The sequence below is a fragment of the Nipponia nippon genome, unplaced genomic scaffold, assembly GCF_047370975.1.
Source record: "Nipponia nippon isolate SJK-2023a ecotype South Korea unplaced genomic scaffold, ASM4737097v1 scaffold_5, whole genome shotgun sequence".
Lineage (NCBI taxonomy): Eukaryota > Metazoa > Chordata > Aves > Pelecaniformes > Threskiornithidae > Nipponia > Nipponia nippon.
In genome coordinates, this window is record NW_028262369.1 from 62,735,185 (window position 1) to 62,750,243 (window position 15,059).

Consider the following 15,059-nt stretch of genomic DNA (forward strand, 5'->3'; position numbering starts at 1 on the left):
TGTGCTGGAGGGCTGATTCATTCCCTACCAGCACCTTCATTCCAGGATCCTTTCTTCCCTGACACTTTGCTTTTCCACCAAAACAGCTTTCAGGGCTCATGACAGATGCTGAATGGAGTCCTTCCTAACTGTAAGCAGACACAGCATAGGTAACATCAAGGGGGTTCACATCCTTCATTTCAGGGCCTGACTCTTTGGAGTAAGAATAGTTCTCAAGCCAACATCTGACTGTGCACTTATTGGTACAGAAAGACAAGGCTTGCATAACTTGTTAGCTCAAGACTAAACAACACCGTAGTCAAGCTTCTCAGTAGACTTCTTAGAGACATACAGGGGATCAAGTGTTCACCATGTAAGTTCTTATGCAGACCAACATACATCTTGGCTTTCAGCATCCACTGTTCCTAAATCTCCAGAATAGCAGTTTGTTCTTGTACTTGTTCTTACACATATACTACTCCCACCAGACACTGGTTTTGGAGTGGGGTGCCCACAGGAGGCAGCATGTAAGATTCTGATGTGAGTACCCCAATGGATGGCTCCTAGGGCCTGGCACACAGCCCTGTCTCTAAGAGGCTTCTTGGCCCAATGACGCTTAAATGTAGTTGCTGCATTTGGTCCAGTGGCTTTGCTGTCTCTGTCCCTTTGCGTACGGAAGAGCAGTTTCAGCCAGGCATAGGTACAAGCACAGACAGAGAGAATATGAAGGGAATGTTAATTTATGAGCATTCATTCAGCTTACACAAAGAGGAAAGATCTTGAGGAACAAGAAGACTCCTAAGCTGCCTTTGAGGCAGAAGAAAGTATGAGCGAGAAAAGAATGAGCAAGAAGCAGGCAAGACATGGCAAAGAATCAAACCAACAGGAAGGAGAAGCATCAAAATTTCTGCCTCTAAATTCGCTACAGGGGCAGGAGTTTCTTAAAGCAGATTGTTAGCCAAAGGAAAGTGATAGGTAGTGATGCCAGAAAGAAGAGATCACCTCCCTGTTATGTACCCATCTTAGTTGCGTACATATGATTCCCACTGGGACCTAAAGTTTTGTGTCGGAGTCCTAAATTCCGATGTTCTCTACCATCATTCGGCTTCTCAGCTGAGACTGCTAACGAAGTAACTGATTCAAGCAGTCGAGGACATATGCCCATGAGGGTGACTGAGACCAATGACTCTTTTTACTCAGATCATTGGAAAATCCACAGGGCTGAGAGATTTTACACTACCCAGACCGGATTTGTATCACTGCCTGCGAGGTGGGAATACTCCATATTGAATACTTCTTGAAGTCGCCAAAGCCTGCACCATAATGCTACTATGCAATGCACCAGGCTTTTATTAGCCACTGACTAAATACAATCAATGCAGTTCTGTTCCCTTTACTAAGGAGCATTCAGAAGCTACTGCATAGCTCCAGACTATTTTTGTCTTTACAGAGAACATAACAGTATTTTCATGAGAAGTGATGCTAGAGATACTCTTACTTACAGTGTAACTTTCCATTAAAAAATAAAATTAATCTCCTTAACTCACAGCTAGAATAAATAAAGAGGGTAGTGAGATGGTAGAAATCTGAAGACTTATTTTGGAGAAAGAAAAAAGAGATTTCTGGAAGTTCTCTCTGTAGTTCTTAATAACCATGCATTTCTTCTCTTGCTACCAGAAGACACAACAAAAATGTCAACACAAGTGCACACTTACAGAGATAAAAACATCTGTTCATTTTGTGATATGTTGTAAAGGTTCACTGCAACATGACAGTTTTAGTTAGATGACATACCCACACTTCAAGGCTTGCAACATCAGAAACGGACCCCAGAGGGTTTCCGTTATACCTGCTCACCTCAAAGTAGGCATCTTGTGAATTTTATTGAACATACGATCCAATCTCTTTAAGATGAGGATAAGGGCAGGTCTCACCGCCTCAGCTGTCCAGTCAGTGATGGGCAGCATCTCCATGATGTAGCGCCGGAGACCTCGGCTTTCCATTGTCTGTGTGTCATAAGGTGCCAGTTTCAGCAGCGAATGTGCGATTTCTGCCAATCTAAAACCAGGGTTTGTTAAGAGGAAAATCAAATACAACTTGCATTTCTCCACACATGCCAATGAACTAACAGATAAATCTTCAGTAGCCTAGTAAAAAGAAAAAGATGCAAAAGTCAAATGTGCTGCTATTTAAACTCCTAGACCTGATACCACAGTCCCTGGTCTGTTAAGATTCTTTTGCTGGAATCACTGTTTATATTTATGTACATGTGAATGGTCTAAAGAATATTTTTACATTGATATTAAATGCACCAAAGGAACATCAGGAATCATGGATTTGTGTAGCTAAAAACAAAGTACCTGAGCCATTAGTAAGATTACAACATTGGAAACGCCTGTGAAACACAGACGTGACATCACCTGTATGTCAATTAATGAGTGATTTGGTTTGGTTTTGTGCTTGTTTTTCAGTGTCACCACTTTAAGAGGTCTCACTGTGCAATTTTCTGGTGTTAAATTTTAAAAACAATGTGCTGTCCCATAGGTTTACACAACATGTACTTTGTATGATTATGCCCTGCAGCTTTGATTTGTTTCTCCTAACACCTCTACAGATTGTGTTTCTGTTGCTTCTTCTAACCCTCCCAGATGGCCTCACCAATGGCATTTTCTGCATTGACTGTGAAATACCATGGCAACATTTAACTTGCACTTGCAATTTGACAAAGACCTACTGAAATACTTGAATATTTGCAGAAGACAAAGACAAGTAATAAAGCTACATCTACTAATAAAAGGGATAGAAACCCGTATGCTCCCTGAAACATCAATAGACTTTGTAGTGGACTATTACAGTACAATGTTATTCGTATTTTGGGGGCTTCTTCTGAAATGCCTTCAACTAATGGAACATATTTCTATTCTCTTTAAAATTTGCCTAGCAATATCGAGGGCAACAAGTTCCTCAGATTAACCAAAAGTGCTATGAAAGTGTTTCTTTATCCAGTATTTCTTTATTATTACTTTTTACAGCTACTTTGTCCTTCTATGGAGTAGGACTGTTTTCTTAAACACTGTGAAATTTAAATTATCATGATTAATAATTTAAATTATCAAAATTATCATTATGATTCTTTCTGGCAATACAATATCAGTGGCACATAATGGTATATGAAAACTTTCTTATGCATTATAAAGCGTGAGATCCATCTCATCCAACTTTACACGTCAATCTCAATTCATCTTCTAGCTCCGTTCATGCAGAAATAAACAACCCGGGAAATTCTTATCTTCCTGAAATACTGGGATAAACAGCTCATTGGATGTGCATCTCCCTTTTCATTACATCCAAAAAGATCTTTATGACTCTTGCGGACTAAACATTTAACGTTTAAATGGCTAAAATTGGGTGAGATGAATCCTGTCTGAAGTGACTAGCATATTATCTTGTTTTTTGAAGTCTCTGAAATGGCATCTGTCAGCCTCACAAGGCCATGGCTGTCACATCACATTCTGGTAAATCTGCTCTCTACTTAGAAAAGTTTTTTTTCCTACAGCGGTTAAATCCTGTCAGTCATTTTACTGATACTTATGAAATGAATTTATGTAAGAATCAAGATGATGTTCGCTTTTATTTAGGGCTAACTATGATAAAGCAATTCAGGTTCCAACCCCAAAAAAGCAGTTATTTCTAGCACTTTCCAGGAGACATAAGAGAATCAGAGCACAACTCATTATCTTCTGCAAATCAATCCCTTAGTTTTACTGCTGTAACCTTTGACCATGAAAGACCTTCTCTCTTGAAAAGAATGCAATATTTGCAAGCTACTACTGTGTACTGTGACTCTGCTTCATGGAAATCTCACAAGAAAGTATCTTTCCAGAAAATATACCAATAACACCTTCTGTACATATGGATTTAAGTTTGTTAAACTCGTCTTTTAAGAGAGGGACATAAAATAGTTTAAGAACAATTAAATTCAATTATTCTGGAATATAGAAACACGTAGAAATGAAGTTCCTACATTACTGTTAAACTGCAAATACTTCTGGGTAGTACACTAGAGCATACTTACGTTATATACAAATGTAAGACTAGGATAGTACAAAGCAGCAAGCCCCTTACTTTACTGCACTAAATAAAGTTCATTCATCAGACACATGGTCCTCACTCCTATTGAAATCACAAAAAACCCCAACATGTCTAACCAGGGACATAATCTGTCCTGAGAATCTCATGTTTGTTTCTTACATAAGATTAAAGTTCTTATCTCAGGCTTCTATTGCTAAAAGTCATGGAGTTTGTAATGCAGCTAAAGAGATGTATTGATTTCTGAGGCTTGTGTCTCTTGGAAAAAATGTAAAGGTGGCACTGCAAAAGCAGCCTTGTCCATCAGGTTTTCAGTTTGTTTGCAGCCAAGTGCTACATAAGAATGACATGCATCTGTGGAAACAGACATCTCTTGTTTAAAATTACCCTCTAAATTATTAAACGTTTGCCGGGGGCAGGGAGATGGGGGAACAGCAACATTCAATTCATATGCAAACACACAAACAAAACAAAAACCAACTCCCAACTCCCAAAGGAATTCAGGGCATTTGTTAAACAAGACCTAAATTAATGTCAAACACAATTTTGTGTTCTATAGAGACAACCTGAATTCAAAGATCTCTAATTGCGATGGAATCTGCCAGCTAAGGGGCTTTGCCATTTTTTTCACAGCATGCATGTAAAAGGTAGAACTTCTATTAGAGGGTTTTCCTTGGTCCAGGGGCAGGAACAGAGCTGGTTCAGTGCATTGCTAGGATCTGTCACCCTTCAGCTTCCTTTACAGAGTATTCCTGAGGAAAACAGTATAGCGCTCAAAGAGAGGAAGGGCCTCTTGGGGTTCAGGGAACAACGTAAATTACTCTTAAGGCAGTTCTGATTCACTTTTGAGCCAGTCCCAAACAGTTTAAGACATCTTGCTATCTTTCCTATTTACTTTAATACTCTACTGAGCACCATTTGGCTTAGGCCATAAAAAAAAATGCCTCTTGGTATTTAGCTATTCTGTATTCAAAGAATGATCTTGAAGTATTTCTCTGTATCATAAAAGAATACAGACAGCTGTCTCCCTGTGACCCCCCTGCCAAGGGGTACACTAGGACTGCCTCATATGAATCCCAGTTTTCCTTCTGACAAGTGCCAGTCAGAACAGTGCTAACTGTGGCTCACTAGGAGAGTATCTGTGCTGTTTTCATGGAGACACATCTTACCATGAAACAACTCTAATGAGTTTAGGTTTCCTGAGGGAATACTATGTGAGAAAGGGGTTTCCACTGAAAATGAATGAAAAACTGACAATAGAATCAGGTCTATTCCCTCTTGTCCCAATTTTTGTTGTCTTTTACGTCTGGACAAACTTCTCAGTAGCACCTCACGGTATTTTGTGTTTACCATGAACAGCAAACACAGAGAAGAGAATCAGGTCTAAAGTGCTTCGAAGGCCCTACCCCCAACTTCTTCTAGGTCAGCACCACATGAAATGGTCTGCAGTGAGCATCCAACCAGCAAGCTGGTCTCCGTGCTGCACCTTAATAAAAGACTTGTGCACCTGCTGTATCACACACCGAGGTGGTGGGCCTGCAAATGCCTTCTGCCCCATCCTCCCCTCCATTTCAGGCATTTATGCAATACAGTGCAGTGGTTGCTCTGCCCTTCTTGCTTGTTAGCAGCTGGTTCTGATGCACAGTGTCACAGGAGGGGATAAAGGTATTCAGCCAGCTAGGCAGCTTCCCCACCCCTTGCCCTGCAGAGGCAGCCTTATCTGCTCTGCTTCTCACTGCATCTTATTCTGATGTACCAGATGGGCTTCCATGGACCTATTTCATCCACTGGAGTTGGGGGTCTGAATGAGACCAGAGGAGAGCATATGAAACCTTACTTATACATAAGCAGCATCAGGTACAATCTAAGGAACATCCAAAACAAGCTCTGCATGTTTCAGACAGCAACGTGCAATTACACTACCAAAAAGTATTCCATCTGCTATTATGAAAAATTAAGAGCTAAATGAAAGGAACAAGTAAAAGCAGAATGCCTGTGGAATACCTCATGTGGGACTTCACATCCAGCAGCTCCAGAGAAGTCACTCGGGGCTCACCAGCGAGATTCTGCAAAATCTTCAGCCTTGGACCACAGTGCTTGTAAAACTCTGTGCAGATATTCAGCAATGACTCCCGCGGTCTCCTGAACTCCTCTCTGGCAATTCGTTCATCCAGCTCCTCTCGGGGAAGACCCTGGCCCTCCTCCAGTAAGTGAAGGTTCTCCCTGGAGGATATAAAATGAGAAAAAGTAGGAAGTGTTATATGAGTGAAACAGCAGGGATAGATTATAACAACATCTCCAATTTGTTTTTGCAACAGATGCTTTCTGCTGCAATTGAAAAGAAAGATAGTGGCATCTGCAATAAAAAAAAAAAAGGGAAATGATAATCTCCAAAGTCTTGTTAAAAATGTAAATAGTTTCTATATGAACTATCCCTTGCTGCCCTCCCCTGAAAAAAGGCTGCCTGTCACAGCAACAGTGGGTGGGACCCAATGAACCTGGAAACTGCTTGGGAACAATTCATCACATGTCAGGGAAGAATGGGCAAAGATTTTACTGTACCTGATGAAGTGTAGTTTGGCTCCCTGTTCTGGGTACCTGGGAAAACAGAAACAGTGCAGTTGTAAACGCCAACTTAGTAATGCCTAAACTGTGCCTTCCTGAAAGAAGGCGTCACTGTTCTAGCCCAGAGTTATACTCGCCATGGGCAGGATGGTACCTTGTGTCACTGGAAAAATGGCTACACATAGTTAGTGACCACATTGAATAGCCTTTATCTCCCAGCTGGCAGCAAACAACAGATTCCTATAGTTATTGCTGTTATGAAAGGAAAAATTCAGGCTTAAAAACCATAGCCCTCTTTCAAGCAATTTCTCTTACTGATTTTCACCCCAGTGCTTGGTCTGTTTCATGAAGCCAGAGCTCACCTAGTGGAAAGAATACCTCAGAGTGTTTTTTTTTGTTTTATTGTCATTTTCTCTTGCCAGTTCTTGTTGAGAAAGCATTAACAAACCCTGCACCACTTGGCTAACATGTCCAAGGCTGGAACAGCAATCATTCTACCATCACGAGACTCCTGCTGTTGCTAGCAGATGTCTGTTGCAATGATAACACAACAGAAGAAACAAGAGCAGGCAACCTGGAGCAGTGCAAAAATATTCTGGATCAGACACTGAATGTTTGATAATCAGAAAGATCTAGAAATGTAAACCAAGATGTCTGAGTCACACAGCATCAGGAGTCTCTACATTGCCTGTCAGCAGATACATGTTAACTGCTTTCCAAAATCAGCAGACAGATAATAAACCACTACTTTCCATTACAACTTATTTTCCTTAGACTGGGCAATCTTGCAATGGAAGTAAATGTATATATATTCACATTGAACTTGAGCATGCAGGGGTTTATCTGCTTCTCAGATCCGGGATTGAAAGTCAAAGCTGTGTTTCTTCCATGCCTGAATTGGTCTTAAAGAGTAACAGACTGATTCCAGGAGTTATCAACAAAGATGTGTATGCTACACATCTATAAATTGACATAATAGCCCTTTGATGATCCATGCAGAGAGTGATTTCTATCTCCCTTCCAGACAAAAAAAAGACAGGGAATAACTTGGAAAGCATGTCTTGGCAGAAGGGTGTTCCTGATTTACAGTCCTATACAGCCCATGGTATTGTACTAGACTATTGGCTGTGCACAGACTTACTATCAGCTGTTACAGACAAAAGAGAAATCCAGAGGAAATGCTCTGCTCTGGAAGAACAGCCACACCAGCTTTTGCTAGGGGAGAATTCCCTTTCCAGGTCTGTACAAACATTCAGATTTTAAGCACAGTAAGGCATAGCCTGGCCAGGAGAAGGCAGGGCTGCCCAGAAGAGTAATCAGTACTGCAGAGAAAACCTTCATAATCCCAAATGCTTGTGGGTGGATTTTGTAACAAGATTTCTTAAGCCCTTGCTCTATGGCTGAGGAAATTGTCCAGTGACCTTGTCTAATTTGCAGCAGCCTAATTGGAATGGCCAATATGGCCAAGGAGCAGTATTACAGTCTGCTGGCGCCATCTTCTTCCTTATTTCCTTCCTCCATGTGAAGGTTTTTTGTGGTTTTTTTTTAAGGAGGACAAAAATATTCCCGGTCATTCTTCTCTTTCTCTCAAATTCTCTGCCACCCGCTCCTTTGCCATCTGTATTTGCAAAAAAAACCCCCCAAAACCCAGACCAATGTGGAGGTAAAGATGATAGAAAGAGACTGTAAGAAAAGTAAAAGTAAAAGGAAATGGAAAAGGGAAGAAAAGAAAACTAGAGGAGGTGCCAGTCTCTGCGAGTCTCAACTGAAATGCATGTTGAGCTCATACTGCTGTTCAGTCTCAGAACACGGCCAGAAGGATCCGACCCTTCTGCTATCCAGGCGTGCTCTGCCCAGTGGTCGCTTTGACAGTGGACTCAGAAGGAAGCAAAGCAGACAACTGAGGGATGTAGTTGCTTCATAGTACACTTCTACAGTGCGAAAGGGGAAACAAAGAAAAAGACATTTAGGGTGGGTGTCCTCCATTTTGATATCCTGGTCTTCTATTTAGTCACATGGCTTTAAACTAGAAATTCTAGTCTTGGGTATTTTGGTTTCTGTCAGAAATGCAGTCCTGGGCTATGTGCTCTTCTTATCTGATTGTTTTCTCTCACAGTACCTAAAGCACTTCCTCAGACAGCTGAGGAAGTGCTCCAAGCACTCTGAGCAATGAGCTGTTATCTTACTCAAAAAAAAAAAAAAAAGAAAAGCTGTTCAGAAAAATGAGAAAGAAAGAAAATCCCACTGACTTACCTGGTGTTCACACCTGCTGACATGGTGTGGTTTGCTGTTGTGGTCCCTTTATGGCCTTGGTCACATCGACTCATCTGTGGGGCTGTCATAGGCCTGGCAAAGGGAAGGCGAATAGCACCTGAAGACTAAATCTAACAAGTGCACAGAAATTCTGCTTGTGATCTGGTGAAATTTAGCACTAATTTTACCATGTCTAAGACTCAACCAATATTCAAGCTGAGCTGCATATTGTGACCTTCTGTGCATTCCCTCTCCCCACACTGATAACCAAACGCTGGCTCAGACCTTTGAACCATGTGGGTTACCTGGTGAGAACTTCTACGCTGTACAAGAGGGCCTGCAAAGAGGTGGCAAGGGCAGCCATAGCAGCAATCTCCTCACGAGCTGCTGTCACAGTCTCTGCTTGAGAGGTCTGTCGCTTCAGTTTCTGCAAGTAACAGGGAACCAGCGCTTCCAAGACCATCAGCATCTGGAGGCTGGAAAAATAACCAATACTTGGTCTGTTTTATTTTGTTAATCCTGAAACTCACATCAGGCAGAGGCTTAAGTTTCTATCTGAAGACCCCTGGATCTCTTGCTAGCCTTGTGATTTCATTACTTCTCACTAGATAAGCAGTCCTGAGCCAAAGAAACTCTTGGATCAGGGACTTCAGGGGGAATATTAGATGATGCATGAAACGATAACAATAAAACCAACCTTAACTTCTGGGTATCTTCTGAATATGTCATCCATTTGCAGACATTCATTTTCCCTTCCAAAGACTTCTTTCTTCTCTGGTTCCCTCTTGGAAACAAACCTTTTTGCTTTACCAGTTTACCTCCCCTCTCTCTGTATCTTCCTGTTCTTTCCAGCTGCCTGTTTCTCCCCTCCAGTTCCCCCTCCATTGCTGCTCTGACTACAGAAACCTGCAGGACACAGTGTGATCCCCACTTGGAAATATTTGGATTTGGAGCTTGGCCTCACAGAAAAGCCCCGTGCTTGGAATGCATTTCTGTAGCATCTGCCTCCATTTTTCAGCCTTGCTTTCGCATGTCATATGCAGCTTTTATGCCTTTTCTAAGTCTGCACAAACCAAGAAAACAGATTAGCACCTTCTGAATGATTCAGGAGCATAGGCCACCACCGTCACACACAGCTTGATGGCTTCACTGATTGAAAAGGTCAAGTCTTCATTCCCATAGCAGAAGTCTAAGGGAGTAAAGCAATATAAGACTATCACACAAACATACTGAATATGAAAGGAGCTAGCACGCTCCTTCCTTTTTCCCCTCTTCAATTGCTTGCTTCTCATGCTAACAACCCCCAATAGGCCTTTGATTTTTGACAAAAAAATCCTGCCCTTCAAGAAATCATTAAGTGAGAAACAGTTCTCTGTAGGTCAAATCACTGCTGGGCCTAAGACTTACAGCTGCTACTGGAGTCACGTTTCAAACATCATCCGTCACAAGCAAAATCTTAAGCTCATACATGACAAGGACACGTGTCAACTTAATGACAATTTTTATGCCCCCTCCACTTTTCCCTAGATGTTTCCACTGCACTAAAAATGATGCTGATACACCACTGATGGCAGAAGATCGTTTTACTTCTAAAAAGTCAAGCCCCTTTTATACTCGTAGCCACAGGAGCGCCAGCACAAAAGTGAGTCTGGTTTGCTAGTGATCTGAGAAAAAGTTTTCAAAAGTATTTAAGTCCCATACTACAAATATTACTTTGGGGATAATTAGTGCCAGGCACCAAGAAACGGACATATCCAAAGGATAATATTTCTAATACAACCATAGTACCGTTTTCTGAACGGACTTTGGTATATGGGAGCCCAAGTCAAAGTTAAGGTCCCAAAGCATATAAATCACTTTGAACAATGGAACTTGGAAGTCAGATGTTTTAGATAATTCCAATCTTCATATGGAAAATATCAGGCACGCAACATACTCATCTACAGTCTCATCATCCACACACACTTGGGAATTTTCAGAGGTGCCTTTGAATAACACTCCACAGAAACCCCAAAGCTTTTATATAAATGTTTACTACAATCCACAAAGAGGAAAAAATATCTTCCAATTCTGTACCATTTTATATTATAACTTGTGATATAATTGTGCAGCATCATAAAATCCCAGTATATAATAAAGCTTTAACTCTTACGGCTAGACAGGTTTCACAGTCCATCAAAATCAGTATTATTTAAGGGAAGTGCAAATTTGGAAAATAAATTGAAGATCCTTATAAATATCAGCAAAAATTACTTCCCTGCAAATCACAAAGCAGCCAAATTCTTAAATGCTGCATTGCACATTGCATGGATAACTATCAAGAGACAGTGTCCTGCATATATCATACGGCTCTACATATTCTGCTTTGTCATAAATCAGCAGCCCCCCTAGAACTCAGCACTGTTGAATGTCTGAATGGCATCCATCATTTACTAGTCATAGTCTGCCCACGGGAGAGGATGCTTTTTTTTCCTGCCCACATGGAGCAGAGGAGAGGGTGACACTGATCTTGTCAGCATGATACAGTTTATTAGGTATCTTGATTCTTCACCCACACATGATAAAATTCAAAATGCCAGGGGCTAGTCTCAGACTAGCAGGCTCAGTGCAGAAAAAGTAGCTGTGGAATAAAATAAATTAATAATTCCCCTCCTGCAGAAAATATAAAAAGGATGGTGGGTGATAAAGCCAACCTTAAAAGTCTCATGAGGCATAAGAAACAGATATGACTGCATTCTGGGAGAAGAAAAGGGCCCTGAACAAATCATGCTGCAGTTGATCAATAAATAACAAACCAGAATTACTGAATAAAGGGTGCTTTGCTGTTACCTAATGACTTGAGAGGCTTTTCGGCTTTCACCAGTTCTAAGATGTCCAAAATGTCTGGAGTGTCTCCCTCTAAAGATTGCAGCAGGTCAAACAGGCACTGAGCTGACACTCCTTTGCTGGTTCCATTGTTTGTAGCATCCTGTTTCAACAACAGACATTCGCGGTTGGAAGTCTTGCCTGCATTCCAGGAATCTTTATCTGGAGGTGTGGGGAACCTTTTTTTCTTTGGATAAAGGGCCCACATGGAGTTCAAGAGCTTACTGCAATGAAACAATAAGCCTTGCCTGACAATCAACAAATTGATGCTACAGTGGAAGCATGATCTGAAAACTGCACACAGCTTTACTTCCCAGAAACAGCAGACCTTTGCTGCCCTGTGAAGGAGAAAGATGTGTGTGCTTACAGTGTATATACAGTTAGATTTGGCAGTCCCACTTCAAATTAAAATTCTGTTAACTTGTTTTAACTCACTAAAATGTTAAAAAGAAATGAGTGAATATTTTAAAACATGCCTAATCCAGTCTTATAGTTGACATGTACTAAAACCTGGCATTAAGCTTTTGTTCTTATTGCTGGATTCTAAGAAAGGATTTGCATTTAAAGAGTTACAAATCATCATGATTTGTAAAAGTTTGTCCTTTTACAACCTATTTATACACAGAAATCTAAAGTGAAACCACATTTACTAGCCTGGATACCAGTGGCCCGTTATCTCAGCATCCTGCTCAATCAACTGATAAAAAGAAGCATGCAGAAATAAGGTCAGGAACTGGTTCTTCGCAGCACCAAGCGCAGTAATGATGGGGGCTGGCTGCATACGCAGGCTTCCCCATACTGAGTCTAGGGAATGGCTTTTACTCACAGGGAACTCCAGGAGAGGGGCCACACTTGCAAACAGCTGCAGAATAAAGGGCTTGCGATGCAGAACATAGAACTGGCGGCACGCAAACTCGATCGCTTGGCGTAACTGTGGGTTGCTTTCATAGTCAGCGTATACCTGAGCAAATGAAAAAGGACATGGAAGTACGACTTCCAGTTTTTTTTTTCAGACTGCATCTCCAGTTTGTCAAGATAATTTGAACTAGCCTGTCCTCCAACACACTGACAGTTCCACCCACTTTTTTAAGTGGGTGGAAGATATTTTAAGGTTTTTAGAGTGGCATTTCCTTCAGGGCTGGCCGCTGAACCATGCAGCCAATGTGTTGCCAAAGATGTGGGATTTGTTTCTCAGTTATGTAAACAGTATAAATTGCTAGGAACAACTTCACTGTGCTTCCTTCTTCTGTCCATTTCAATTGCCTGTCTGCACTTCTCTGCTGGTACAAGCCTGTGGGAGGTTTGGGGTTGGGGTGGGCAGGATTTTCTTGCTATTTGCTGGCAACAGGTAATGCTGAGATTTTATGGTCGTGCAAAATTCACACTACAGCACAGAGCTCTTGAAGGTTTCTAAAAAATTATTAGCGTGTGAGACTTCTGCAGAGATGTATTCAATCCTCTGTAGCCTAGTAGGCTGAAGAGATGAAGATGTCTTTAGAACAAGCAGAAGCCTCTAGCATGCTTATGAGGACAGTCTATCACCATGGCCTGTTACACTTGCAATATCTCATTTACTTGAGAAAAGGGAAATAATTAACTGCATATGCATTTCACCATGGGAAGTAGAAAAACCTGCAACAAAAAGAGTCCTGTGGGGTTATGTGCAAGTATGCATTGGGAATTAAGTTATTAATGGCTGGTTCAAGCCCAGAAGTGGTAGAAGAATTTGTTTGTGATGACTACAAGCAAACCAGCTGATCTTGGGTGCCTGGAAGAGAGATGTGAGGGTCTGCAAAAACAAACAAGCTTAGCAACACTTGGATTTTCTTTTGGAACTGCTTTTTTGCCTCCCATAAGTGGTATTTTATTAATTCAGTAGTTGGAAATAATTGGGGGGGGGGGGGGAGAAAGAATTACAAAACTAATTTCTCTCAGTATGAAAAGTGAAAATGAAGGGAGGGACCTTCACAGGACTGAATGGGTGCTGCCAAGTACTTCAAATTAACTTATTAAGTTATTTTATTTCAAAATGTCTTGTTTCTAATCAATAAACCCATGCACTGCAGACCTGGGTGCAATACATACTTACCTAACCATGTAAGGCATGATATTAGAGTTTCCAGTTATTAAAGAGTTTGTTTAGATAGCTAAATTCATCACTGGTCCTAATTATTGTGCTCTGTTAACTATGTTAAAATGAATATATGCAGGGATGTCGTGGTCATTGCTTCTTTTACAGAAAAAATAGTTTTTTTCTGTATTTGCATTATAATACTAAATCTCTATTTAGGTACTGTCTTTGAGCCCTGCAGAAATAATATTTCTGTCTGTAAAAGAACTATATTGGGTTTTTTATTTTCAGCATCTGATTTTTCCCAAATGTCAGCAGGAAAAAAAGCAGACTTGTAGACCTCAAAGTGAAGAGAAACTCCACCTCTAATACTTGCAATATTTGTCATCACTCACATGAAAAGACAGCATACAGTTTTTCATAAACACTTAGTGTTATTTTCTGTTGCTATTGAAATTGCAGATAATACAATTATACTTAAAGAAGTGAATATAACTTAGTTTCAGTCAGCAAGTAGCAAATCCGGATATTTCAACTATTGCCCAAATTTCAGCCATCCCTGGAGGAAAAAACACTGAGGGAGACCCAAGGTCCAAAAATTTTCCAGAAATTTCACATTTCTGTGTGGAAGTACATACGGAGGGAAACAGACATTCATTTATTTAACATAAAGAAGAAAAGAAAATGTAGGCATTTACTCAAGAAGAAATGTAGTCTCAGGAATGCTAATCTGGGCCGTCCCACCCTGATCTGTTGTTTGTCTCCTTGGGTCCTCCTGAATCTGTGACCTCAACAGGACTCAGCAGTTTAAAGTTTCCCCATTAATAGTCAGTTCTATGACAAAGTGCTCGCTCTGAAGTCTTCCCTCGTATTGTTCATGGAAATGGCTCACCTGCAACATGCTGGGGAGGACCCACTGGTAGCCGCTGAGGGAGAAGAGGTGGTTAAAGTGCACAGCTGTGTTGATGACTGTGGCAGCATACTGCCTCAACAAGGCACTGTCCTCAGGGTGCAGGATCAGGGCACCGTTGAAGACGTTCAAGAACAGCATGATCTCGTCCCCCCAGGGGAACTCGCTGGGCATGCCAAGGAACATCTCCTCCAGCAGCTTAATCCACAAGCTTTTCTGAAGAGTGTCCAGACCAAAGAGCTCTTTCCCAGCTACGGGGGAGAAGAGGCAACAGCAATCAACTCTGTCCACCACAGCCAGCCTCAGAATATTCCCAGAGGCCAAAGG

The 15,059-nt window shown here is 41.2% G+C and overlaps 1 protein-coding gene across 5 annotated transcripts in view; it reads right to left on the bottom strand.

The window, feature by feature from the left end:
• Positions 1-15,059, bottom strand: part of UNC80 (unc-80 subunit of NALCN channel complex) — a 135,300-nt gene that overhangs the window by 25,557 nt on the left and 94,684 nt on the right. For all 5 annotated transcript variants that reach the window (XM_087734137.1, XM_087734135.1, XM_087734134.1 and 2 more), the window contains 9 exons: positions 14,715-14,983; positions 12,578-12,712; positions 11,716-11,854; positions 9,979-10,075; positions 9,192-9,362; positions 8,887-8,979; positions 6,631-6,666; positions 6,073-6,291; positions 1,837-2,037 (listed from right to left, as the gene is read on the bottom strand). In XM_087734137.1, coding sequence (XP_087590263.1) covers positions 1,837-2,037; positions 6,073-6,291; positions 6,631-6,666; positions 8,887-8,979; positions 9,192-9,362; positions 9,979-10,075; positions 11,716-11,854; positions 12,578-12,712; positions 14,715-14,983 — 1,360 coding nt within the window. The remainder of the gene's footprint in view (positions 1-1,836; positions 2,038-6,072; positions 6,292-6,630; positions 6,667-8,886; positions 8,980-9,191; positions 9,363-9,978; positions 10,076-11,715; positions 11,855-12,577; positions 12,713-14,714; positions 14,984-15,059) is intronic.